The sequence below is a fragment of the Micromys minutus genome (assembly GCF_963924665.1).
Source record: "Micromys minutus genome assembly, chromosome: 32".
NCBI lineage: Eukaryota > Metazoa > Chordata > Mammalia > Rodentia > Muridae > Micromys > Micromys minutus.
In genome coordinates, this window is record NC_137967.1 from 25,192,699 (window position 1) to 25,209,657 (window position 16,959).

Sequence of the window (16,959 nt, forward strand, 5' to 3'; positions counted from 1 at the left end):
TCCTATATTCAAAGGACAAACATGTGGAGAAAGAAACTAGGGAAAAGATACTCTTCACAATAGTCACAAAAACTATGAAATACCTTGGTGTGGCTCTAACTAAGCAAGTGAAGGACCTGTATGACAAGTACTTCAAAGGAAATTGAGGAAGATCTCAGAAAATGGAAAGATCTCTCATGCTCATGTTTTGGAAGGATCAACATTTTAAAAATGGCCATCCTACCAAAAGCAATCTACAGATTCAATGCAATCTCCATCAAAATTCCAACCCAGTTCTTCATTGAGTTGGAAAGATCAATGTGCAATTTCATCTGGAATAACAAAAGACCTAGAATAGCGAAATCCATCCTCAACAACAAAAAAACATCTGCGGGAATCACTATCCCTGACCTCAAGCTATATTATAAGGCTATTGTGCTGAAAACTGCATGGTACTGGTACAGAAATAGGCATGTGGATCAATGGAATAGAATAGAAGATCCAGAAATGAGCCCTCATGTATATGGTCACCTGATTTTTGACAAAGGAGCTGTAAACATTCAATGGAAAAAGGACAGCCTATTCAACAAATGGTGCTGGTCCAACTGGCACTCAGCATGCAAAAGAATGAAAATAGACCCTTTCTTATCTCCTTGTCCAAAGCTCAAGTGTAAGTGGATCAAAGATCTCCACATTAAACCAGATTCACTGAAACTATTAGAAGACAAAGTAGGGAAAACCTTAGAACACATAGGCACAGGAGAAAATTTTCTGAACAAAACACCAATTGCTCAAGCTCTAAGGTCAAAGATTAACAACTGGGACTTCATGAGATTGCAAAGATTCAGTAAGTCTAAGGACATTGTCAAGAAAACAAAACAGCAGCCAACAGAATGGGAAAAGATCTTTTCCAACTCCACATCAGATAGAAGCCTAATATTCAAGGTATACAAAGAACTCAAAAAGGTAGACACCAGAGAATCAAACAACCATATTAAAAAATGGGGTACAGAACTAAACAAAATGTTCTCAATTGAGGAATATGGAATGGCTGAGAAACATCTAAATAAGTGCTTGACATCCTTATCCATCAGGGAAATGCAAATCAAAACAACCCTGAGATTTCACCTCACACCAGTCAGATTGCCCAAGATCCAAAACTCAGATGACAGCAGATGCTAGCGAGGTTGTGGAGAAAGAGGAACACTTCTCCACTCTTGGTGGGGTTGTAAACTGATACAACCACTGTGGAAATCAGTCTGGCAATTCCTCAGAAAATTGGACATAGTACTACCTGAAGACCCAGCTATTCCACTTCTGGGCATATACCCCAGAGACACTCCAATATACAACAAAGATACATGCACCACAATGTTCATAGCAGCTCTATTTATAATAGCCAGAAGCTGGAAATAACCCAGATGTCCTTCAGTAGATGAATGGATACAAATAGTGTGTTACATTTACACAATAGAGTACTACTCAGCTATCAGAAAAAATGACTTAACCAAATTCTTAAGAAAATGGTTGCATCTAGAGAATATCATCCTGAGTGAGATAACCCAGTCACAAAGAACAGACATAATATGCAGTCACTGATAGTGGGATGCTAACCCCAGAGGCTCAGACTGCCCCAGAAACAACTCACAGACTATGTGAAGCGCAAGAAAAAAAGAAAACAAACAAACAAAAAAACATTATGCTCCATCCTTACACACCAAAAAAACGTTGACTAATTCCGTGTTACATCCTGTTTTACATTTACTTTTTGCTCATTGTAACTAGAAAGACCTTAATGCACAGTGTCAAACCTTAAAAAAAAAAAAAAAAGAAAAAAAAAAAAAAGCCAAGCACTGACAAAAATGTATTTGTATACATTTGTGCAAAAGTGTTTAAAATTTTTTTCTTTTCTTTGTTTTTTAAAATAAAGTTTAAAAAAAATAAAAATTAAAATTAAAAAAAGGAAAAAAAGAAGAAAGAATATTCTTTATCAAGTTGTCAAAGAATATGTGCTACTTTTAATATATTAATGTCAGTCTTTTTCACAGATTCTGCCTCATTGTTCATGAACATTGAGCTTATATGAGATTAAATTATTATTTTGTATTAAAAAAAAAAGAAGGTGGAGAGAGCTAGGCTGCCTTAACCCCCTGCAGCTTTAAGAATCACTGCTGCATTCCTATGTCATGGTGGGCTATTCAATGACTGGGAAAGTTGGGGTCCATTATAGAGAATCTTTGGACTTTGTGCTTGCCTTAGCAGAGCCTCGCATTGAACTGCTTCAAGTGGTGCATCAAGCTGCTGACCTTTGGTGTCCTAGAAAGAGATTAATAAGGAGCAGGTCCTGTATAGTGCCTCAGTCTGGTAACCTTCCTTACTCCTTTCATTTCTTTAGACTCTTTAATGACTCTCTACCCTGAGGCTCTAGTATGGACATATCATGAATAATCTCCACCCTTGACTTGGTTAAGTCTACCTGTATGCTGTTCAGGGCCATTTCTTATAGAAAATGTCCTTGGCATGCCCAAGTCTCCCAGTCTGAATGGGTCTTCGCATTAGTTTCTCTCAAAGCCTATTCCTACTGTGTGTGTGAGCACATATGTGTGTATGCGCACACATGTGTGTGAATGTGTATATGTGCGCATGTGTGTGAATGTTTCCAGAGCAGTCATTACAGTTTATATTTAGGGATCATATTGAAGAATTGTTTGCCTAATGTCTGTCTCTCCTAGTAGGCCAAAGTTCCATGAGGCAAAATGTTAAAATGCCCAGTCTTTAACACAGTGTTTGACACATAGCAGGCTCAATAAATGTTTTCTAAATAAAAGGAAAAATAATAATTAAGAGAAAAAAATAAAAAATAACGAATTTGACTTGTGATGGAAGAAGTCAGGGAAGCCTTGAAATCAATGAAACACCAAAAATTCTCTCTAACTTTTTTATTATTCTGAATTAGAAATCTTTTAATGCTCCACGCGACCCTTGGGAACCTAATTTTCTATTTCCTTAGAGTCTGTAACTCAACATTTGAAAACATATCCTCTATAGTTTAGAGAACAGAATTATGAATGTCAGTGAGAGGCCAAATCTTTTACATTCAGATTCCATGTTAGAGAACCTGATCTAAGTTTGAACTCAGGTAAATAAAAGGATGGGACTTAGCATAAGTTTTCACTTTGACCCCCAACAAAACCAGAGCCTAGTCTCTTGGTTAATCCCCAACAATACCAGTGTCTCCAGGTTACATCCCCAACAAGACCACCATTTCTAGCTTATTACCTGAACAGACCTGCACCCTAGGTTACAAGCCCACCTCTGCCTAATGTCACCAATGCAGAGGGGAACAGAAGCTAAATGATATGACCCTCAGCATCGGTCAGTTATGTTCAAGGCCACAGTAGCTTTCCAATTAGATACTTGCACACTTATCCCCCACATGCTGCTCACTATAAAGCCTTGCCCAAATAGATATTTGGGGCTCCCACCAACAAAACTGTGTGGCATGACAGTGGTGTGTTGGAGGGCCCCAAACTATCTCTAATGGAATAAAGACTTTGCTGCGAGTTGCCTCTGATCATCTAATGTCTGTTTTTCTTTGCAGAGGTCTAAAATTTCCCTGGAACTACACCAGGAAAATTTCTTTAGACATAAGAACCAGGCAAATGAGCTAATCCTTAGTTTGTCATCTGTATAAGCATGCTGAGAGCAGGTGTCTGTAATCTACACATTCAATTAAGGTTATAGGTCCATGTTTCCATGCATAGAAAGGAAACCCATTTTTAAAATAATTTTTTACACTCTAGTATTCAATCAAACAAAAATAAAAAAAAATCTAAAATTATTAGAATATTTTAATTGATTTTTAGTAATGTATATATAGTGTGCTTGAAAAATTTCAGATTCTTTACCATTTCACTCAAAGACTGAGAATTACACATATCTAGACTTTGACACAAGATCCAATGTATTAGCATCAACATTAAGTCTATTCAGATTTGAAAATTAGGACTGATGCCCCATCACTCAAGGAAATTCTTATGGGTATGGCACTGTTGGGCAACCCTGTGCCTGTCAGATTACAACATCAGAACCTTACTCTTTTATTCTGACACCTCAGGTTTCTATACAGAAAAGCATACTGATATGTAGTAGCCAATTTGGAAATCTGCCTAGTCAATTTTATCACCAGTTTTTGCCACACAGTCCCAGGGATGACTGGCTACTGCTATGAACTTTGTTTTTAAGTGTGTGTGGCAGATTCTAACACAGACCTCATGATTACACCTTAAGTACCTCTCTGAGTAAGCCATATCCCACACCCAAGTTATCACCTCTAAATTCTTAATGTCTTCCCCAGATGTCAATTCTTCAGCCTCTCTCCTAACATACAAATAAACTAGATTTAGTTATGCCCATCAAACCTAATAGATAGGCTCCTTTCTCCCATACTCATGGTAATTTGGAGCCATAAAAATTTTCTACAATATTAATATTTTTACTTGGAGAATACAGGCTCATTGGGGGAGGGGGAACAACCTATACAAGCAATCAAACAAAAAAATCAAATCAAAATAAATTTAAAACTCTACTTTTCCTCAAACCCAAATAATGCTGCAATTTCTTCCTATTAAGTCCCCCAGGTACTCACCATGACAAGAGGCTTCAAGCACCCATCAGTCAAACCCTCCATGAATTTCTGAATATTTCTGTCACTGGATTTCCACTTATCTGTCAAAGCAAACTTGTCTTTGCAGTGCCCAGTGATGAGACCAGTTGAAAATCAATTGCTCCTTGCTCTGTTTTTCAAGCTGCCATCATAGGGCAAACCTCTCCCAGAGACTCTTCAGCTCCTGCTATGCCCAGCAGCCATTGTTATTTCGGGATGTTTTGAGCTGAGGACTCCAAGAGTTAGAGATGTATTTCCCCCACTGCACAGCAGAAACAGAAGTTGGAATGAACTCTAGATTATCAATCTGAAGGTCATTTGGCACTGACTCTGAATTAAAGGATTGTCTGAGTTGTGAAGCATTGTGGTGACCATGATAAAAGAGATTCAACTATGGCAGTTTGGTATCTGTTGAGTGACTTGAGGACCAGTGCCAACAACGGGTGGATGTACTGTGAAACCTATGAATGAAAAGAAGAAAGAAGAAAAAGAGGTAGAAGAGGAAGAAGAAGAAACACATAATTATAGTAAAAATATTAGCAGATTTCTGCCACAGATGGTTTCATCATTTTCTGACAGAAAATACTTTATCATAGTCCTACACATGCTTCTGGGTAAGAGAAAATGGACAAAGCAGCTCATATAACAGAAAACATGACTCATCAGTGAAAAATTCCTGTTTCAAGGATGGGAAGATCTATCACTGAACACAGCAAAGTGTGTAGTGAATTACACACATCTCTTCCCCCCACCTTAGAAAAGATAAAATTATTTTTGCTGTTTCTTGAAATTTAAGTTATATTCATGTATCTCTAAAACACCACAGAACCTTTCTTTAAAAATATCTAAAATGAATGTATAGCCACATCAAATTCACAATGAAGCAAAGATATATCCTTAAACACACAGATGATTCCCATCTTAGAGTTGCATTCAGAGTTTAATAAAATTAAACCCCAAGATCATAAATGTTGTTCAAAGGAAACGACCTCAATCTCCCAATAACTGTGGTGAAGATTCTCTCAAGTCCCCAAGCGCTCTCTCTCTCTCTCTCTCTCTCTCTCTCTCTCTCTCTCTCTCTCTCTCTCTCTCACACACACACACACACACACACACAAACACACACACACACACACACACACACACACACACACACACACACACACACACACACACTTTCATACTCAGGAGCATAAAGTAGGAAAGCCTATCTATTCTCCAGCCTTACCGCTTTTGTCAGTGAATTTCAAGGATGTTTTCAGGAAGCCATGGGAGGTGGTAGATACTCTGCTCTGATTCATCTGAAGTTCTATCTGAAATGGCTTTTCTTAGAGTGCCTGTCTTAACGGAGTTGGTTACAGATGTTAATTAATATCAGAATGATTGAAGCAGATCTCCTGTGAATAGGTAGGGAAGCTCAAATTTTTAAGCCCAGGACAACCCCATAGTTTAGGAGGATCAAGATCAGCTGGCCTTACAAGGACAGATAATGCCTAACTAGAGCAGCAAATGCAAGCAAGCACATAAAACAGAGGAAAAACACCTTTTTCTGCTAATTGAATCAGAGATGAAGACCAAACTCAGCCTCGTCTCTGTATCTCTAATGCTTGATTGCTTGATGCTTCCCTAGTAGGAAAACACCTCCTGAGCAAGCACTGAAATTCACTGTAGTGAATGGAGACAGTGCCACAGTGAAAAGGAATGCATGGTTAACATTTATCTCCCACAATTTTTGATACATATTCTCCCAAATGTTCTTTCAAACTTTGTTAAAATTCCCTGGTTTCTAGAGAGCTGTATATCATAATTACTTCAGTGATCATAGTCAAACCTTTGGCAGTGGAATCAGACAGAGGTCAGGAGGCAACCAGGATGTGTCAGTAGCACTATACAGAACAGATGGAGGCTGAAGAAAGCTCATCTCTAGCACAGAAGAGCATGTATTTCATTTTGGGAAAACAGAATATTTGATGGACAACAAATGAGGATTGTAGTATGGTAAAATCAGGGTAGATGTTGTTGTCTCTTTTTGTCTCTTCTGTGCGTGGATGTGTGTGTGTGTGTGTGTGTGTGTGTGTGTGTGTGTGTGTGTGTGTGTGTGTGTGTATGTTAGTTTGTGGTATTAGACAGGGTTCTCTAGAGTCACTGAACTTATGGAATGTCTCTATATATTACGGGAATTTATTGTAGCAGTCTACAGTACAACAAACCCAACAATGGGCAGCTGTGAATGGGAAGTTCAAGAACACATGAGTGGCTCAGGCCCACATGGAGAGTTAATTTACCTGCTCCTCTGTACTTCCATAAGACTTAGGTTCCAATGGATGTGCTGGCGAGTAAGTGCAAGCAGGTTCAGACAAGTGAGTCCTCCTTCTTCCAATGTCCTTATGCAGGCCTCAGGCAGAAGGGTAATCTGAGATGCCTCAGACTAAAGGAATGTGCTTCCAAGCCTGGATCTAAAACTTCCTTTGTTTCAGGATGACCTTGAACTCAGATCTACCTGCCTCAGTCGCCTGGGTTTAAAGGTGTGTACTACCTTGGCTGAGTCTAAGCTTTCAAGGCCATTATGCCTCAAGATCTCCACACCAGGTTCCGGGTCAGAATTCTGTGTCTTCCAGCCTCACAATCTGGATCACAAGTGTGCCCTCCATTTCCGTTCTGTAGTTCATTCCAGATGAAGTCAAGTTGACAACCAGGAATAGCTATCACACTTGTTTTTGCAAATGGCCTTTTTATAACATAGTCTGTTCACAATGTCACTAATTTGGTCAGAATGAACTTGCACTACAATTGCATTGCTTCCAATGCCTCATTGCTAAGGTTCCAGACCTGCCTGTGGGTAAAGAACTGTTGAGGAATCACGCTGAACAGAACCGAACAAATGCACTATAGAAACAAAAGGATAACGCGGCATCTATAGACTACTGAGAGTGTATCAGGGGAATAGAGGCAAAAGTGTAAGACAAGAGTGGAAAATAAATCTGTTGGGAAGTGACATACTGAAACCAAATGCTATGTATCCTAATTTAAAATTGAAAATATAAAAACAAAATATGTTTTAAAAGATTGTTTTTATAGTGAATTTTACTATATATTCAAGGCAGTTCTAATAGTCAATGCAACTCAGAACATTTAACGTTGCCATGGTTTTTCTTATCTTATTTGACCTGGGGTTTGAACCCAGAGTCTCATGAATGAAAGATGAGCACTATGCCACTGACCTGCGTGAGCTCATTCTTTCTATGAAGTATATGTCTTTGTGACAAACTGCAGGAGAATGATATTTGTAATCTATATTCTGTGTAACATTCTGTTGTGCTGTCACTACGTGCATTGAAAAGTGTCATGTTTGTGTCCCTGATGTTTTCCTTGAAGATCATGGTATACATGTGCATTTGTTAAGATGTATTATTTTATGCTTTATTAATTTTGTTGCCATAACAAACATCTTTCGGGAGGAAGTTCTCATGTTGTACAAACTCTATTCATATAAAATACCTTTACATATGATAGAAGAATTGTTCTTTTATCCACCAATTCTACTTCTTATTATAAGTAAAAAAAAATACAGTGGGTTGTTCAGATGCTGCTTGTATTCTAATGCAAAATATTGGTTTCTCAGTTTGTAGTTGTCTGCAATGCTCAGATCTGAACATCTACCAAATGCTGTTATTTAAGCCTTGCTCCCAGTTCAACCAGTTGATAAAATGCTATTTGCCATGACTGGTCCATGTGAGGACTGAATGAGGAGATTGCTGGTAGAGGGAGGAAAGAAATAAGGAGACTTAAGGGGGGAGGCCACCTTGGGAAGAGGTGATTTATGAACATATGGCCCAGAGAGACAGCAAGAAATAAGGGACTTAATCATTGTGGAATAAGTTAGAATAGCTCTAAATCTGCCCTATGCAGGCTTGATGTTTGCAAATAAACTAGGTAGACTGTGTGTATTTTATATGGGCAACCTAGGGTTATAGATCCTTTACACACATACACACATAAAAAAAAAAAAAAATGAAAACCATGTCTTCTACCTCCCTAGTGATAGGAATTCCTGATACTTGTAGCATCTTTTTTGTGGTTTTTATTGTTGCTATTGATTTTTGGTTTATTTTTGTGATACCTTCTGTATATGCAAGCCTGGCTATTCTTTATCTCTAATTAAAGTCCAGGCTGGCCTCACACTGATAGAGATCCTCCTGTCTCTGTTTTCTGATCTAGGATTAAAGGTGTGGCAGGAATTAAAGGCACTAACGTCCTTGAAATACTTTAATTGTTAAATTGAATTGTGTACCTTGAAATTCACATGTAGGAAGAAAATAGTGACCCACAGTAAAATGTTTACTGTTTTAATGAAATAATACTTTCATCTGGATGTTTTTTCCTCTTAGTATTACATTAATTTATATCCTGAACATAGCAATTAAAACAAATCATACATTTTAATGAGGTAAGTCAATCATTGTAAAATATGGCTAATTTATTAGAAGAATTTTAAGTGCTTTCTTTTTCATGTGGCAAAGTTTTCTTTAAGTGGAAGGGAACCGTAATGTTTAACCATTCAAAGTTTTTGTTTTGTGATTTTAAAAGTCTTCAAACTTTAGAAGTTTTAATCACAGTTTCCAGCCTATTTGGGCATAATGGCAACTAAAATGTTCTATGTTTTGTACTGTAGTTTAGCACAACCTTGATATATGACCTCTGTCTTTGGGGATAAAACATCAACATGTAAATTTAGGGGTCACAAGTGAACCTAAGAATTAGCATCATTGGAAAAAGCCATTCACCAAAGCAAACACCTTTAATTCCAGTACTCTGGAGCTAGAGGCAAGTGTGTGTCAAATTCATGTCAACCTGATCCACACAGTAGGACCATTATATCTAGGCATGAATGGGAATACAATGTCTCAAGATGAAAAAAAAAAAAACCACAAAATAGAGACAGAAAATCAAAAAGGATGGTTGAAGATGTGAGGTCACTTTGAGCTGTCAGTACAGAGGAGTTAAAAGCTGTAGGACTGTAGTGCAAGATCATTCCGAACAACTTAGTGAGACTGTGAGCAAAATAGAATGCATATAGCCATTTGCCAAAAAAAAAAAAAAAAAAAAAAAAAAAGAGCAAATGAGAGAGAAAGAGAGAAACAATGACAACTGTATTTTACCACAAATCTTAGTTTCTCCCTAGTCTACAGTCTTCATGACATCAATGTTCTCCCAATAGGTACCACCTGCCCCTGTCTACTTCTATCTTTCCCATTGTGCTACAGACTCCATCTGGGTTCTTCTTACCCTGTCTGATTCCATTATCAAGGATTTGACAGAGTTCCCTGAAGCATGTAGGATCCAATCTCTCAGGAAAACAGGAAATTTTAACAAGTTCTGAATGACTCCTATGTAGGAACCCAGACTCAGAAGTCACAGAAGATAAATGATAATCTTGGTATTTTTTTCAGTGTGGTACTTTCTTTCACTACAGTGATTTACAACACTTGCTTAGGAGGTGATCTTCCAGGGAACCATCAATCATTGCATTAGAGATACAAAACGAGGGCCAAGTTAGGATTTCTTATGTGATTCAGTCGGCAGGAAATAAGTCCCCTAGTTTGTTTATCTGCTTCTATTTGCTGCCCTTGTTTGGTGTTATCCTTTCTCCAAGGCCAGAATGACCTTGAGTCTTTTGGGCTACCAGGCGGTGCTGGGATTCAAGACTCCTGACTCTACTTCTAGTACTTCGAGTAGTAGGGATAAAATGATTATCCTGCCCATCCAGGAACAGGAAGTCTGATTGCATCACATTGTAAATCAACCAATGTCAGTTATTGACTCACTGAAGCCGGGCACTATAAAAGGAAGCCAATTCCAACAGAACCTCAGAAGAAGCAGGGCCAAGGCAGAGGCAAACACTGCTTCCCAGGACTTCCTGGAATAACCCTTGAAGATCACTGGAGATAGAGGTAAGTTTGAGGGATAAACTTCTTAGTGGTCTTGAGTGTGTGTGTGTGAGTGAGTGAGACAGAGAGAGAGAGAGAGAGAGAGAGAGAGAGAGAGAGAGAGAGAGATTGAGAGAGAGAGAGAGAGAGAGAGAGAGAGAGAGACAGAGAGACAGAGAGAGAGAGAGAGACAGAGAGACAGAGAGAGAGAGAGAGAGAGAAGGAGAGAAGGAGAGCGAGAATTTGTGGGCATAGGAGACTCTTCATCACAGTTATGAGTAGATCACAGTAGTTGAGTATTGTCTTTGTGAAACTTTCCTGATTGAGTGGTTGATTCTTGTAAACTCTAAAGGAAACTCTACGTTGGTAACCATCATAGATGTTTATGGATATTTCTTTGCTTCCCCATGAGTTTAGTATTACTGGCCATTAATTTTAAACATTTTCTTATGAAAATAGTATTCTCTGGTAATTATGAATGAGACACCAGGGTGAAACTTAAAACTGGAGAAACAGCAAATTCTTCATCATTCCCGAGGGAGGAAAAGATGGCATTGCTGTGTTTTTATGATCTTATGACAGGTCTATAGATCATTGACACATGATTTTCACAGTGTTGTGTCAAAGATTTTTTTTCTACTTCTTGTCTACTTTTTGGCCATTTCCATTTCCCTTCAAGCATGTTTTTAGGACTACAATGAAGCATTTACTGTCAGGGACCCAGAAAACCATCAGTAATGGAAATGACAGTAGGTTTTTTTAGTTTGTTGGTTTTAACTTTGTGTTTCTTGTTTTTTTTTTTGTTTTGTTTTGTTTTATTTTTGTTTTTGTTTTTTTTCATTTATAGTTTTACAGTACATCTACCCACTTTTGGCATTGGTTCAAAAGTCACACAACAGATACCAAATTGCCATAGTTGAATCTTTCTGACCATTGTTACTACAATGGCTTCAGAGTTTAGAGAATCTTCTAAGCACAAGACAGAAACAACAGACCTTCAGAAAGACAATTTAGAGTTTATTCCAACTCTTAGTTCTGCTGTGGAATGTGGAGAAGACTTTTCTACCTCACCTAGTGCTCAGATCAACTTTCCCCCAAGCAACAATGGCTGCTTAGTAAAGCAGGAGCTGCAAACACTCTGGGAGATGTTTACCTCATGGCTGCAGCCAGAAAAGCAGACCAAGGAGCAGATGATTTCTCAACTGGTCTTGAAGCAGTTTCTCATCACTGGGCACTGCAAGGACACATTCACTTTGACAGAGAAATGGGAATCCAGTGACAGGAACATGGGGAGATTCATGGAGAGTCTGACTGATGAGTGTTTGAAGCCTCCTGTCATGGTGAGTATATAGATGGCTTAGTTGGAAGAAAGGGAACATCATTTGGATTTGGGGAAAATACGAAGTTTTTTTTATTTGATTGCTTGTGTATATTGTTTTTTACAATTGAGATTTTATTCCCCAAATAAAAATATATTGCAGAATGTTTTTTCTTAAAATTCCCATGAGTACAGCAGAAAGGGGCCTACTAATTAGGTTGATGGGCATAAATACATCTAGGTTAGTTATGTGTTATCAGTGAAACTGAAGAATTGACTTGCAGAGATGTAGAGGAGATAACCTGGGTGTGAGACAGAGCTTGTTCATGGAGGTGTTTACTGTGTGTTCATGAGGACTGTACTAGATCCTGCCCCACACACTTAAAAACAAAGTTCACAGCACTCACCTGTGATCCTTGGATCTGTGTGGCAAAAACTAGGGATCAAATTGACTAGACGGTTTCCCAAATTGGCTACTACATATCATGGGATCCTCTGTCTAGAGAACTGCGGTGTCAGAGTGGTAAAGTCCTGTAACTGAGATATGGTTGGTACCTGTAACAAGAAAGCACAATACCCGTAAGAATTTCCTCCATAATAATGGTGCTTCAGTCCAAATATTCAAATTTGGATAGACTTAATATAGATTTAACTTCCTTACATATTTTCTCAATGCTGTGATTTGCATGATTCTCAGCCATTGACAGAAATCATGAAGTAACTGAAAATATTCAACTACATCACATACACAATTATACATATCAATTAAAAATCCTTCCTATTATTTAAAATTAAAAAAATTTTATTTGTTTAGTTTTTTTGGTTCATTTCTTGGTTGTTTGTTTGCTTTTATTTGTAATTTGCAACATGGTTTCCTTATGTAGTCCTCCTTGGCCTTAGAGTCAGAGGAATTACCCTCCCTCTGCTTCTCAAGTTCTAGGTTAAATGTCTGACCACCATTCCTTGAAAGTTAAATATTATACTGCATACACCCTTTGAATTTTATTTTCAATTTAAAACTTTCTGACTGAAAGTACATACTAAGTACACTGCTCCTATAATATGCAGTCATATTCCTGAGAGAAGGCCTCGTGCTTCCTCGAGACACTTCACTTAAAAAGAGATCAGGTAAAGTTAGGCCCATCTGTAAACATGGATGGCCACTATAAGGGAAGCTTATTAGATTGAATAAGGGGACCCCAGTGAAAGAGCTAGAGAAAGAACTGAATTAGCTGAAAGGTTTTACAACCTCATGAGAACAGCATTATCAACCTCCAGAACTCCCAGGGACTAAAACACCAACCATTGAGCACACATGGAAGGACCCATGGTTCCAGTTGCATATGTAGCAGAGGCTAACATTGTCTGGCATCAATGGGAGAAGAGGCCTTTGGTGCAGTGAGGGCTCATATTCCTAGTGTAGGGAAAGGCCAAGGGCTGAGGTAGAGAGGGTGATTGGGAGAGGAAGCACCTTCATGAAGGCAAGTGGGAGGGGATTAGGAGTGGTGGGAAATGGTATAACATTTGAAATGGAAATATAGGGAGTATCCATTAAGATAAACCTTTAAAAAGAGAGAGGTTTATCCTTCTTCAATGTGATTACCAGTTTAAGAAAACATGGTGGGCAGAGCTCTCAGGAATATAACTTTCTCTAGAGACAGTGATTCAACATTTGAAAACACAGTATGTATATCAACTTAGAGATCAGAATTTGTGAATGGCAGAAAAAGATAATTAGGCATTAGGGCTAACCAAATGTGCTAATCCATTTCCTGTCTTCCTTTGGTAGCAGGTTGTGGGCAGGTGTCTGTAATCCACAGACTCAAGGGCAAGGCTAACCTGGTTTTGTTTACAGGTCCATGTCTGCATGCAAGGACAGGAAGCCCTCTTTTCTGAAAACATGCCATTAAAAGAAGTTATCCAGCGTTTGAAACAACAGCAATCAGCAACAAGACCAACACTAGAGGAGGCAGGAGTGCCGGGACACACCACACAAGGCTTATTATTGCCCACAGGTCAGTAGGTAACCTGGACAGAAGAGTTTTGTGGGCATTCATTCATTTTGGGTACATTTTCATAGATTGTTTTCTTTCCAAAGGACAAGAAAACAGTGAAAACAAACTCAATACTTCTGGGAATGCTACTGAAGTAAATGCTGGTGACAGTTGTCGTGGAAACTCAATGAACTCCCTTATCATCCTGGGAGAGCAGGATCCTGACCAGGAAGAGGGAGGTGATTTTTGTGAGTTCCCTCAGGGAACCAGAGCAAGTGAAGGTAACTCTGGTCATCATGGAGAGTTGCTGAGTGTTCATACTACTGCAGATGTCCCCATGGAGGCACAACCAATGACTTTCTCAAGGACAAACATCTCTAAGGACAGGGAAGAAAGGTGTAACACTTCCAGGAATGTTACTCAAGTAAATAGTGTTAATAATATTCCTGTGACCAAGATGGATACTCTCTTCATTAACCAAAGAATGTATCATCCTGAGCCTGAAATGGGAGAGGTTTCTCATGAGGTTCCTCAGGATTCTACAAGGACAAGTAAAGGAACATCAACATGCCTGCAAGAGTCACCCGGGTTATCTTTTTCTAATGATGACCCTAAGGAGGTAGCAGGCATCTTCTCCAGGCCAGAGCAGTCTACTTCTGAGCCTGTCCTTAGTCAGAATCATGAGGTGAACTTGACATGTGAAAGTCAAGAGACATTACATAGAGATCAAAAACCATACAAGTGTGACAAATGTCCTAGGAGCTTCAAATATTCCTGTAGCCTTTCATTCCACCAGACAACTCACATGAAGAAGAAGACATTTGTTTGTTTCACCTGCCAGAAAATATTCAAAAGACGCTCTGACCTCCGAGTTCATGAGATCATACACAAACCAGAGAAGCCTTTTAAGTGCAGCACATGCGATAGGTCCTTCAGCCACAAGACCAACCTGAGGGCTCATGAGAGGATTCACACAGGAGAGATGCCCTTCCAATGTTCCATATGTAAACGTGAATTTCGCCAGTCATCCACGTACCACCGTCACCTGAAGAAAATCCACAACTCTGCCTCAAATGTGGACCATCCTCACCAGAGGCTGGTAGGACTTAAGCCTCAGTATGTCATCTGCAAACAGAGAAGAATGTAGTAACTAAATTGTACTTACCCAATAAACATGTAACGTTCAACTTGTGGATTGCCATTTTTATATGTTTTGTTTTGAGTGTGTGTGAGTGTGTGTGTGTGTGTGTATGTGTGTGTGTGTGTGTGTGCATATGTGTGTATATATGTGTGTATTTTGGTCTTTATTTCCTAGTTTCACAGCATAAGTTGAGAGTCAAATTCTTTGAGTTATTCTTTGCTTTTGGACAGCACCTTTCTTTCTTTTTTTTTTTTTTTTTTGCCTATTTTATTTATTTTTATTGAATATTTTCTTTACTTACATGTCAAATGTTATCCTCTTTCCCAGTTTCCCCTCCAGAAAGCCCCTATTCAATCCCCTTCCCCTGCTTCTTTGAGGGTGCTCCCTCACACACCCACCCACTCCTGCCTCCCTGCCTTGGCATTCCTCTACACTGGGGCATCAAGCTTTCATAGAGTCAAGGCCCTCTCCTCCTATTCATGGCCAATAGGGCTATTCTGTGATACACACACGGCTGGAGCCTTGAGTTGCTCCAGGTGTACTCTTTGGTGGGTGGTTTAGTCCTGGGAGCTCCAGTGTGTCTGATTGGTTGGTTGTTGTTCTTCCTATTCGGTTCAAACCCCTTCAGCTCCTTCAGTTCCTTCTTAACTCCTCCATTTGGGACCCAGTGCTCAGTCCAATCAGTCCAGTGGTTGGCTGCTACCCTCTGTATTTGTCAGGCTCTGGCAAAGCCTCTCAGGAGACACCAATATCAGGTTCCTGTTAGCAAGCACTTCTTGGTACCCAACAAGTGTCTGGGTTTGGTGTCTGTATATTGTATGGAACCCCAGGTGGGGCAGTGTCTGGATAGTCTTTTCTTCATTCTCTGCTCCACACTTAGTCCCTGTATTTCTTTCAGATAGGAAAAATTCCGGTTAAAATTTTGGAGAAGAGTGGCTCTAGCTCCCAAGTGAGGGCCTTGCCTAAACTCTGGATATGGTCTCTGGGCATTTCAGCGAATCGCACCCCCATTGGGGTGCCTCTTGATTTCCTGGCATCTGCAACATTCTGGTGGCTACCCCAAGTTCAGCATCCCACATTGCTACACACTTCAGTTCAAATTACTTACCCTTCGTATATCATCCCTGTCTCCTCTCAAATGGGAACCTGTCCCTCCCTGCCTCTCTTTCTTCCACGTACCTCCCACCCTCTACCCTGCCTGAGTATATAGCTTTATATAGATTTAATTTCATTTTTTTACATACATACAGCCAGTTAGACCAGCACCACTTATTAAAGATGCTTTCTTTTTTAAATTGTATATTTTTGGCTTCTTTGTCAAAGATCAAGTGTGCATAATTGTGTGTGTTTTTTTTTCTGGGTCTTTTGTTCTTTTTTATTGATCAACATGTCTATGTCTGTACCAAAACCATGCAGCTTTTATCACTTTTGCCCTGTAGTACAGCTTGAAGTCAGGGATGGTGTGTCCCCCAGTCATTCTTTTATTGTTATGAATTGTTTTTGCTAATCTGGGTATTTTCCTAATTCAGGTGAATTTGATAGTTGCTCTCTCCATGTCTTTGAAGAATTGTGTTGAGATTTTGATGGGGCTTGCATTGAATCAGTAGATTGCCTTTGAAAAGGTTGCATCCTAAGGTTAGGGTTTAAGCTCTGTACAGGTAATCCTCAGAGGCAGAAATCAGCTGAAAATGGTACGATATCCAGATATCATAGAGCATCTCTGCAATCCTTACATCTGACGTCTGTAGGCAGGAACATTAGAACTTCAATCATTTTGTAGTACCAGTGAAAGAGTCAAAATTTCAAGTTAGCCCCCACTAACCCTGCCTTGAGGACAAGTATGTCTCAAGGCCGAGAACAAAAACTGCAGACCACCTGGTCTTGATAAGGTCTGATTCTGCAGTCCAGAGAAAATCTAGTAGGAAGGTCAGTGT

At 39.2% G+C, this 16,959-nt stretch overlaps 1 protein-coding gene across 1 annotated transcript; it reads left to right on the forward strand.

Annotated features, from left to right (window-relative positions):
• Nucleotides 1–11,516: 11,516 nt before the first annotated feature.
• LOC308413688 (zinc finger and SCAN domain containing protein 4C-like) lies at nucleotides 11,517–15,031 on the forward strand (the record flags this gene model as incomplete). Its single annotated transcript, XM_080908714.1, has 3 exons — nucleotides 11,517–11,912; nucleotides 13,746–13,905; nucleotides 13,989–15,031. 3 exons carry the CDS (start codon nucleotides 11,517–11,519, stop codon nucleotides 15,029–15,031), a joined length of 1,599 nt encoding a protein of 532 aa, XP_080764840.1.
• Between the last annotated feature and the right edge of the window lie 1,928 nt (nucleotides 15,032–16,959).